This window comes from Belonocnema kinseyi, chromosome 3 (genome assembly GCF_010883055.1).
Source record: "Belonocnema kinseyi isolate 2016_QV_RU_SX_M_011 chromosome 3, B_treatae_v1, whole genome shotgun sequence".
In the NCBI taxonomy this organism is placed as follows: domain Eukaryota; kingdom Metazoa; phylum Arthropoda; class Insecta; order Hymenoptera; family Cynipidae; genus Belonocnema; species Belonocnema kinseyi.
In genome coordinates, this window is record NC_046659.1 from 46,692,009 (window position 1) to 46,703,664 (window position 11,656).

The window sequence follows — 11,656 nt, forward strand, 5'->3', positions numbered from 1 at the left end:
GCATACTTTGAATAAAATATTTGTTATCATTCTCTTGAAATAAATGTGTTTTTTTCTTGAAAAAATACCGGTTTCATATGTATACACCTGGTATAAACCCTATCTGGGATTGATAAGGATTTAGGCGGGAATACTTTATATGCCTGGAGCCCACGATCGTAGTGGAAGAGCTTCTGTCCTCGGAAAACCCGATGGATAATGCTGATTTCATGAAACCAAGAAGAACACGCGAGATATTGGAAGATAGTTAAAGATATGATACATTCTAAAAAGTTTATCAAAGAACCATATTGAGTAAAGTATAAAAAAAAACCTATTGAATATCTAAAGAAAGCAGGTGAAAATATTGGTTGAAGTGTTCACAGGTCACTGTCGCTTAAAGAAGAACCTGACGCCTTCTGCGACTTTGATGTGTTTTTAAGCCTCAGAGAGTAGCATTTTGGAAATAACGTCTGTGAACCACATAGTTTTGTAGACATTCCCTTATTAGAAAGGATTATGTAAAAGGGCACAGTACAAAGGGCACAGTGTTATGGAACATAGAAGGATAATTGGTGATAATTGGTTTGAAAAAAGAGACTGAAATTCTTAATCAACTTAACCATTTTACAACAGATTAGAAGGTTCTTGTTTAAAGAAATTAAGTTTTCGGTTTCCCAGCTAAGCGGACAATCTCTAATTAGTAATCGGTTATCGATTCATCACGTTATCTGTCTGGTTTGCTAAAATATTGTAAGGGAAAATTCAACTCTGTTTAATTATCATACAAGCTTAATTCACAGAGGAATCATTAAAAAAATATATATAGAAATCCTCACCTTATTAGCCCAAAGTAGTTTCCTCTTTTGAATCTGCTCTGCATATTTTCCCTGAGTAGCCGTGGCAAGAGGATTGTAATAATTTGGTTCCTGTGAGTTTATTGCCACAGCTTCGCCCTCAGGAGACTTCAACTCGATTCCTAGCTTCTCCAATTGTGCGAGCTTATTCCTATTTTTTTCCTCTCTGTAACTCAAAGATCTGTAATTGGATTGATTCTTATCTCTGGACCTTGACCGTGATCTTGTGCGATCCCTTTCCTTGTGGTAGCTCGACCTCTCATCTCTGTGTCGATCCTTGGAACGACCTTCCTTTGAGTGACGTCGATCCCTGTCTCGATCTCTGTCCCTTCGTCTGTCTCTGCCTCTGTCCTTGTCTCTATCTCTCTCCCTATCTCGATCCCTCCGATCATCCCGATGGCTTCTGTCCCTCTCATCTTTACTAGACGACACTTTATCTCTTTCTCTTCTTCTGTCATCATCACGAGATCTCCTATCGTCATCTCTTGATTTTCTGGAGTCTTTGTTATCTCTGTAATCACTTCCTCGTCTTCTATCTTCATACGAAGATCTGCGAGTTTTGTCTGATGAGTGTCGACTTCGTTCAGATCTATCACTTCGCTTTGATTCCTCTTGGGTATTGGAAGAATTATTCTCATGGTCCAGTCGCCTGTAAAAGGATTACGTTCTGCAGGGGTGTACCACAGATTCATATTATTATTTAGCTCGTAAACAAGCATTTTTTAGTGACTTATTTAACTTTACCCATTTTTACTTTTAATTTGTGTTCTAACAGCTGTCTATAATTTCCGGATATAGATTTTATGAACAGCTTTTAACTTCCACGTAAAGAATGGGTTAAGTTTGCCACAAGCCACGGTCGTATACGCAGATTCGGATACTCTCGTGGTGGGGAGTTCTCTTACTCTAAGGCTAAAAGTTTTCTGAACTGAACACCGCGCGTAGTCCCTTACTAGCCGAGAAGTGTAAGATCACTGGTATATGGTGTGTATTCTATACAAAATGTGGCAAATTTCTTAATTAAACGTAAGGCGAAGCTTCAATAAGGCGACTTCCTATCCAGCACCCGAGTCCCTGGACCTGTGTATACGACCGTGCCACAAGCATACTAAGAGGTTAAGAGGATCGTGAAAGCAAAATCGATTTCACCGTTTCTTTTTGCGCATTTTAAGCCAAACGACCGCAGAGAACTGATGTCTGAATACACATATTATTCAAAAGATAATAAAAATAGTCAACAGAACATTGTTTTTTTAGTATACAAATTTTTTAATGTAGCAAACATAAACTGCTTTACTTTTCCTATCAATGAAACTTTAAAGAAATTCGATTTACGACAATTTAACCATTTTAACCTTGTATACCAGTGCGGTGTAAAAAAGCTGAAACTAATCGAATAATTTCAGTCTAGTCAAAAAACAGTTGTCGTTTGGCATCTTAAAGTAAAAAAAGGGTTTAATCCGTTAATGACTCAGCGTATTGTGTTCGGTTTTCAGATTTCAAAATTCATACATAAAATCGAAACTATGGGCTGCAAAATGATGACGAATTTTTTGTTTGTAGTCACAGAATACGGATGACCCAGCAATCATGACGCACAAAACTTTGATGTATGAGTAATTATGAGTGGGCCTTAGCCTTCGTGAAACATGTTAAACGGTTTTTGTAAAAAAAAACCGTGAGCGACTAAAAAAATGAATTTTTTTATCAATTTGCACAAATATTTTATTAAAGCATTTTGGCTTCTAGTTCGAGAATTTCCAAGTTTCCTCGAAATATATAATTAGTTTATTGTCAAAGAAATACTTATTTTTTACCTTCAAACCTAAAAACACGATTACTCGGACGGTTACGCTTACTGGGATGTCTACCTTAAGGCAGTTGTCCCGAAACCGGATCCTACTTTAGAATTGTCTAAAATATTCCAAATGTTTAGAAAATATTGTTATCTATCGTCTATTTAGAAAGTCAAATATTATCAATTATGTTCAGTACTTTTTGCATGGGCCTCCGAAAGCTAACATCCGCAATCGCCATATTATAAAGTCTAGTATAAAAACGAAACTTATTACGGATTTTATTTAAGAAAATCAAAATTATTGTGCGTTTAGTATAAAACATATAATGTCGAAAAGAATAATATTTCTATTCTCTTGTGACACACGGCGGAGGTAGGGAGTGACGATGTGGCAACACTGCTGAATGTTTTTATTTTTGTTGGCTTCGCACATAGCTTCAACAGCCTTCAAACGTTTATTCAGCACTTTTCTAAAAATAAATTTCCCTTTGTGCTTTAATTGTGTCGACATTTTTACAATATGTTTTTGTGGTTACAACTGTTAACACAACTTTCTTCAAGAATGAAATTGCGATGTTGCCTCTATCGTTGCCTTACGAACTGTTACTTTAAATGTGTGTATTCGTATACAAGATGCTTCTATGCCAGCGTACAAACTCAATTAAAAATAGTCACCAATGGTTAGGAGTGAACATGCCATTCCTTACATCTATCTAAGCGTAAACTTTTTAATGTTATTGTCGCATGATAACTACTTTACTTGCACATTGTATTGAAATCTTATTGAATTTTGAAATTCAAAAACCGAACATCTGCATTTTCATTCGCGCTGTTATACACAGTGGGTGTATTGTCACTTCTCATATTATAACTTTGTAGCAATACTGAATGCTCCTGATTGGTTATCGAATATAATAGAAACTGATCGTGGCATAAATAGGCTCAACGATTTTATGATAATAATGTAATAATGCATACATTATATTATATCTCTGCATAATTTAAATTCTTAACCCACAAAATTTACGCTAACAATTAGGTTAGAATATTAAAATTCTGAAAACTAAGAATAGGCTTCGAACTGTTCTACGGTGCAAAAATGTGGCAAAGATGATCTTTCAGGAAATGAAGTTGTAATTTTCTTTAAGTTACCTCGAAAAAATAAGATCTTAACAAATTGAATGTTTTAGTTAAAAAACCTTTAAATTGCAGAAATTTAAATAAATTTAAGTATTCCAATTTTTAAACGTTAAATATTAGGCAATAAAAAATTAAGAAGCTCGAAGTACAATTTCAAATTGAAGTCGATTTTTAATTGAGAGCGCCAAAAATTGAATAATTTAAAATTGCTTAGTTTCAAATTTAAATGGTTAAATATTTTTCAACCTTAAATTCAATTTCTGATTAAAAGTTCGTTGAAGATAGAAATAAATAGAAAATTGAAATAAAACTATTTCGAAATTAAAGAGTTCCAAATTGACAGATCGTCCCTAAACTTTTCAATTTTTAAGATGTATTTTACTACACAATAGCACCAATATAAGAACGACTGATTTCGTTCTTCCTAGACCTGCTGACCCACGTAGTTTTTCAGCGCACAGGCAGTGTCAACAATGCATTGCCACCAGTAGCGGAGCGATAACAGCGGGCAGCACCGGCAGTGGATAATTGTATCAGCTGTTAGCATATGCGTTAGTTCATTCTCAGTGTTTAGAGAGGTGTATCGATTTGAGTAGTGTTAGATTTTAAAATTAATAATATGTAAACTGTTTTTATTCCAAACTATTAAGGTAAATGTACTAGTAATCGTCACCTTAATCCAAATTGGAAATTAAAAATGCTTGTAATCTTATTTAAAATAGAATTCTTATTTTCGCAAAGGGCTTAACCGATTGAAGCAGATTTAAAAAAAACTCAATTTTGATGACTTAACATGATGTTGGATAGGAGTCAATTTTTATTTACGATTAAAATTCAAAGTATGCAAATTCGTTAGTCTTGTTATATAAAAAATACTGGGCCATCTGACGATAACTAATGCAGTGACGATTACCAGTACATCTACCTTATTAAGTCCTAATTAAAAAATTTGTGAAGACCTTGTTTTTTTATGAAACTCTGTAGTTTTTCCCAAAGTTCATCACAAAACTGAAAATACTTGTATAAAATGAAAATTTGACTATTTCATTATAGTGCGAAAAATTCGTGTTATTGTTTTTAAAACTCGTCGCTATTAAAAGAAATTTCATCTTTTATAAAACTCTACTCTTTTTTTAAAAAGCATGCTTTTGTAAAAAATTTAACTATTTGGTTTAAAATAACTTTTTTAGTTGCGAATTACCTTTCTGACTAAAAATGCAAAACATCTTTTTTTTATATATTGAAAATGCCACTATTTTCGCAGAGAATTTAAACATTTGATAAAAATTACATTGTTAAATTTTTTAAAATAATTTGTGGAAAATGATTAAATTAACTTTTTGTATCTGAAAGCATATTTTCGGGTTTAGAATTCATTTGTGGAAAATGATGAAATTAACTTTTTTTATGTGAAAGCATATTTTTGGATTGAGAATTCAACTATCTCGTACATAATTTGTCCTTTTTGCTGAAAATTTCATTAAATAATTGGTTGATAATTAATGATTTTGTTCAAAAATTGAACTACTTTGTTGAAAATTGAACTACTCTGTCAAAAATGCATTCATTTGTAAATTAAACTGTTTAGTTGAACATTTAACTTATTCTTGAAAATTCTTTTTTTTTTTTGTAGTTAAGAAAGTACCCCCGGTACGTAGCAAGTCAGTTGAGAGAACGCTTCGACTTGTTATTGATTCACACGATTATTCGAAATTCGCGCATAAACTAGGGCACGCGGAACGGATACGACGTTACCATACCTTCAGTTCGCTGACGTCAGTCATACATTTACGTTATAAATAATTATTTTTCTATTCTTATAGGCTTTGAATGATACTTTTCAACGCAGATTTGGATTTCTGATAACATTCTATATATGTCAGAATTATTTCAGAATGTTTTCATTTTTTAATTTTCTTATATACAACACGAAGTACGTCTTCTCATAAGACCACATTTTATTTTCAATAATTGATTTCTTGACTATGAAGCTCTGAAAGGTTCCAAAATGTTAACCAGATCTTCAGTGCGTTTTAATATTAGTGTCATCCAAGTATCAAACGATTCTCATTTGTAATTACATTACCGGGATTACTCCCTTAAAGAATCAAGTCTTTTATAACAAAAAACTTGTTTACTTTTAATTACAATTTTATAAATTTGAGTACATTTAAACCACTTGAATACAATTTGGTGTTCGAGATAAAATTTGGAGTTTTATCTTAAATTTATATGTATTGACGACATTTTAATTTTTCTTCAAGTTTAAATTATTATATGAATTAGGTAAAAAAAGGGACGAAATTGATAAATACTTTTTTACTACGGAAAAAAATCCAACAGAAATGGTTCAGCCGGCCCTGAATGTTTACGTTTCCAGAGACTGATTTAGTCACAATACCAGTGCGAGACAACCCCCGAAATTCTTCTCATATTGGCGCTTTTGTATTAATTCAAAACTAACTTAATTATAAATGACTGGAGTTTTAAAGTGATCAATTTAATATCAAATTTTACAATCTTCAGCTTATGATACTCACACTGTTAAAATTTTTAAAAAGATTTTACCACACTTTTACTATACGAGTGTAAGGCAAAATTGCAATAGGAGAAAAGTGTCCATAGTTGTTTGACTTGCACAGGTAGTCAAACGGAATATCTACAAAATTATTGCACAAAATGCGTTATAAGCACTAAATATCTATGACTGTCATATTTACGTATTTTAGAAAAAGTATATTTGCATGAATAAAAAAAGGTAAACGGAAACAAATCTGGGCGGAGGCGGGTACCTGATACCATAGAGCTAGTAGTGTCCGTGTGGGCTGGACCTCTGTCGGTTTGAAAATGTTACTATGGTGATTTAATTCTTTGGGGGCCCGCTTATCTCTACTAGCGAACGCACTATGTGCCAGTGTCCATACACCGTTGATTCTGCGGATGCGGGACCAGAGTAATGCCACACGGGGAACGCGTGCTGTTCAATGCTGGTATACCAGCAATTCGGTAACACACGCGATGCTTTAGAACATCCGTGTCACGCTTCTTCCGAACTGCTGGTATACCAGCCTCGAACAGCATACGTTCACCGTATGGGATTACTCTGATACCGCATTCGCAGAATCAACGGTGTATGGTAGCTGGCACCCGCCTTCACCCAAATTTTTCCCGTCTAGTTGTTTTAAGCAATAAATGTAGCTTTAAGTAGCCTTTAGCTGAAGAAATTATGAAATTCACGAAAGAAAGTAGCAATAAAATAAATCTGTCCGAAGCCTGCAAGAACATAAATATTGTAAAATCTAGCTTTGCTGTATAAGAACTTTAGTGACAGGACTTAAAATTTTATGGAAGAATAGTGTAGGGAAAGAGTATCTATAGGGAGTCAAAAACACTGAACACCAACAAATGGTCATTTTTAAATTAACCTGAAAATCTTTATGTGCGAAAATAAAGTCTAACCCTTCGGGTAGCTAAAATTGCAAGGAAAAGTGTCTGCCTAAGCAGTTAAGAGTATGGCTATTGTATGAAATGAGACAAAAAAATATATTTTGATTCTTTAGAAGCCGAATTTTTTCCAAGCGCATCAATAATTAAATTTATAATTAATAATAATTACGAAGAAAAGAATTGAGATAGTCTCTCACGATTCTACCCATTCCATTTACATATTACGATCATAACCTGGCGCACTCGCATTTAATGTCAATGAAAACAGAGGAAAAAAGTAGAATTGCTAGAATCACATACAGGCACAAAACACTTCTTAGCTAATAATGTACACACGGGCTCCGAACGTACAAGAGGTTGGAGAATCGTGATCTCCAAGCACACGACCGTGAAAGAGACTTCTCTTCCTGCGATTCATAGATTTTGGGGTAATGCGTGAGAACGCACACAGGCCGACTTCGCATATGCACGTATGTGCAATTCGAATTCGATGATTGTTTGAACGTAAACATAAAGAATTGACTCGCTCAAAAGGTTAGAATGCGCAGTAGGTGTTTCTTTGTTTGTTTTTTTAAATTATATTGTACACTGTTCTACTTGTGGTTCCAATATCATGGATCCCTCAAGTTGCGTAGTAAGTATTCAAATTTTCGTGAATTTGAAAGAATATTTTAATATTTGGAAGGTTCGCGGCTGTTTTTCAGGAATTCAACAATAATAAAAAGACCCACAAAAAAAATGCAAGCGAAAATTCGAAAATAAAAAAATTATATGAATTATAAATGAATACATTATTTCAATAAAACAATTGATTATTCTATACAATAAAAACAAACTGCAACTTGTATTTTAATCAATCTAAATTTTAATGATTAGGGATCGAAAATTTATTTTATTCAATAAACAAGTACGAATTGTGATGAAAACGACTAACAATTTGTGACAAATTCTCAATATCTACATCATGAAACGTCAAAATCGCCATTAATTAAAACGCAGTGAACAAATTTTCAATTTAAAGCAGCGCACACTTTCGCGAAACTTTCGAAAAGGGTGGGGGTATAGGGGAGAAAATTCCACATGCTCCTGCGGAGTTGGGACGCTCGTTCCTGTGGATCGCTTGTAATTTAAGCCTCATACGTTCTGAGTCCGAGTGTACCTTCTTTAGGGACTTCGCTGATTTCCAAATCTATTTTTTGTTTATATCTTTGAACCTTCTTCATTCGGCTTTTATTTTCTATTTCTCATTTTTATTGGTGCTCAGTTGTATATTTTAGAGACGTCACATATGTTTGAATGTGACCAAATAGACGTTAATAAGCATTTTTTAAGTATTAGAAACCTAAAAAAATTATTTATTTTCTCCATAACGTTATTCACTGCTTCAGGTTTCTAAAAATATGCTCATCTCATTTCATGCAACAACTATTTTTCAGATATTCCGTTGGATTACCCGTACACGCCGAACTGCCGGCACCTTTCCTCTATTGAAACTCAATATTTGATTTAAAGTAATACTAGAAAACTATCATACCTCAGACTCGGGGGAGAAGGATAATTTATGGGTGAATCTGTTTTTGTCACATTCGGAATTCTTCCAATGGGTGGAGGGCTGTTTACACGTTCGCTGCCCGATTCATCCGACGAATTGTTGTTATTGCTCTCCTAAAGAAATAAAAATGCAATTATATAACATCATCTTCGGAGAGTTCTTACTTAAACTATACCAGTTCCAAAACCACGTCGATCACTCCTCATTAAATCTATTTGAATGTTTTAATTGCTTATGTCCACGAGTTTTTATCATTGTTAGTGGGGTACTTTATAGATGAGTCGTTGCTTACTCAAATTAAACTTATTTTTACGTAATTTTAAATGATGATGTTTTATATAATATTGATTTAATTGCACTATATGCAGTATTCTTTAAAAAAATTAATTTTTTACATGCTATGCTTAAAACTAACACTGTGTTTATAGAAACAATTAAACGTTCTATTTCGTCACCCGCGGCACAGTAGGATGTATCTGGAATTTACTGTTTAATTTATCCTGTAAAAATTGAAGCGTGTTCTGCATCTGTAACAGTTCATTATACGTCACTTACACGAAAGAAATTTCGGAAAACCGCTTGGATGCGACCAAGCACGCAGAGCCACCACAAGCCTTGTGCAGCAGCACGCTCCGTTTGCGTTAACGTGCGCCCGCTTTAGGAAAAGAACTCACATTAATGTTATCTTATATAATATACGGTATATACAATCAGCACTTCAAAAAATAAAAATTACTTCGGAAAAGCTTTTAGGTTTTAAAAGCAATAAATTTGTGCAAGAAAATCACGAAGGTGAGCGCACGTACAGCTCGTGAGCACGTGCAGGAAAAAGCGTAGCAGCATCGCCTCAGAGTGGTATTGCTGCTCTTCGCCAGAGGGAGAAAAGTTGCACTCACACGTCAGGATAGCGGCCGCGCCACGCTGGGGCACAATGCACTGCTGTAGAGCAAGCTTCAATTATTAACGGATTTAATAGTTTTTTCTTTGTTGGTTGTTAGAAATAATAAAAATTAAATTTCTAAGAAAATTGTCAATACCGACTTTTAATACTGCCGACCAAACTAAAAAGTTATGTAAGTGCTCTCTGAGTTAAACGGGGATATTCAAGAAAAACCATTTGCGCTAAGAACTTTAGTGTAGGAACACATTTTCAAAAATGCAAGTACCCCTTTTGGTGAAACGCATATGCTCTTTCTGGTTTTGCAAGAAAAAATTGATTTTTTAAACAATTTCTATTAAAAAATGTACTTGCGGATTTTTCTGGAATCAAATCCTAGCTAAGAAGTAGGCAAAGTTGCTTGTGCATACTGGCACATGCGGAGTTTGGATTTTACACCAAGCAGCGTGCTCGGCCACTTTTGCCAGATGAAAGATTCGCTAAGTACTTTACACATATTCTTCCCTTGTATTTCATGACTAATTCGCCTTCTCTTTCAAATTTCAGGCACCGCAAAGTACTTTCCCATTTTTATGTTGCATTTGGTCCATTTCCTCAATATTTGGAATTTTAAACATTTATTTTTCATGATCAATAATTAAAAATTATAATGTTAACCATGATAGTCAGTCTCACGATTCCACTGATATAAAAAAAAAACATTTTTCGAAAAACTGTCCCTTATCTATGTTTTTCCGTTATAGGGCAGCATAGTATATCCTACACCAAAGAGGCAAAGTATTCTTTTTTTCTTCCAAGTTGTAAAAATACTTACAAGGGGAGTACGTGTGACAAGGCACGCGAATTTTAATCACATTTTGTCAGCGAAGAGGGCTCAATGTGAGATGAATAAAACTCAAAACCTTTGCTTGGATAGAAAACAATTTACGAGAAAAATAGTTGAAATAAATCCGCGCGAAACCTTCCTTAGGGGCTGTAAGACCTTGTAGTTGTTTGGGAGGCTTAAGCGTGCGGGACATAGGGGTCAAACGGACCTCGGCCTGCATGCGTATGGATATGGATGAAAGGACCCTTATAAACAGGCTCTTCCGGTATGCATGCTTGTAGTATGATAGAAGGGTGAAACAGCTTAACTAACACGGCTTTTCTGGTTCCCTGGTTCGAGGTCCCTCCCGGACCGATCTCCAGTTTTTGGAATCGGCACAGGAACGACTTGTGGTCCGCACAACGACCAAGAAACAGCCCTCCGTTGGTATGATAGCCTATGAACGGTCTGACTATTTGCAGTCGTGGAATGGACCTGCCACATGTTGGCCCACAGGAATCTAACTACGACTAAGGATGATACCACTTTATGTGCAACCGTTGACACGGGATGTCCACAGGGAGGTGTTTTATCACCCTTGCTGTGGTGCTTGGTGGATAGTACATTCGTGGTCTATGAAGACTGGACTATCAGTCAATCCGAGTAAGAGGGGCAGAGTTGTATTCGTCAGAAGGTATAAGTGAGAAACCACGAGTACATTGCAACTGGCAGGACAATAACTAGAAATCAAAGGATGAGCCAAATATCTAGGAGTCATTCTGGATAAAAAGCTATCATGGAACCTGCAACTAGAAAACAAGTGCAAGATGCTAGTAGCGACTGTTTGGCTCTGTAGGAGAGAGACAGGAAAAATCTGGAACTTGAAACCGGAGACACATATGTGGATCTACACAGCGATCCTGTGACCCAGGCTAACCTATGCGGCGGTGGTCTGGTGGAGCTGAGTCGAACTTTCTTCTGTCAAGTCCCGACTGGAAAGGATCAGGGGACTGATTCTGAGAGACATCACTAGTGCCTCGAAGTCGACACTCAGGATCACTCTGAGGGCACTAATACGTTTGGAGCGCTTCCATCTCACCATCAAGCCCGTGGCGGCCTGCAGATTAAATATGTTAAACGATAGCAGTATTTCGACAGTAGTGCGGTAAAATGTTGTGCT

The 11,656-nt window shown here is 35.3% G+C and overlaps 1 protein-coding gene across 7 annotated transcripts in view; it reads right to left on the reverse strand.

Annotated features, from left to right (window-relative positions):
- Positions 1 to 11,656, reverse strand: part of LOC117170322 (serine/threonine-protein kinase fray2) — a 109,868-nt gene that overhangs the window by 63,226 nt on the left and 34,986 nt on the right. For all 7 annotated transcript variants that reach the window (XM_033357031.1, XM_033357025.1, XM_033357026.1 and 4 more), the window contains 2 exons: positions 8,756 to 8,886; positions 819 to 1,485 (listed from right to left, as the gene is read on the reverse strand). In XM_033357031.1, coding sequence (XP_033212922.1) covers positions 819 to 1,485; positions 8,756 to 8,886 — 798 coding nt within the window. The remainder of the gene's footprint in view (positions 1 to 818; positions 1,486 to 8,755; positions 8,887 to 11,656) is intronic.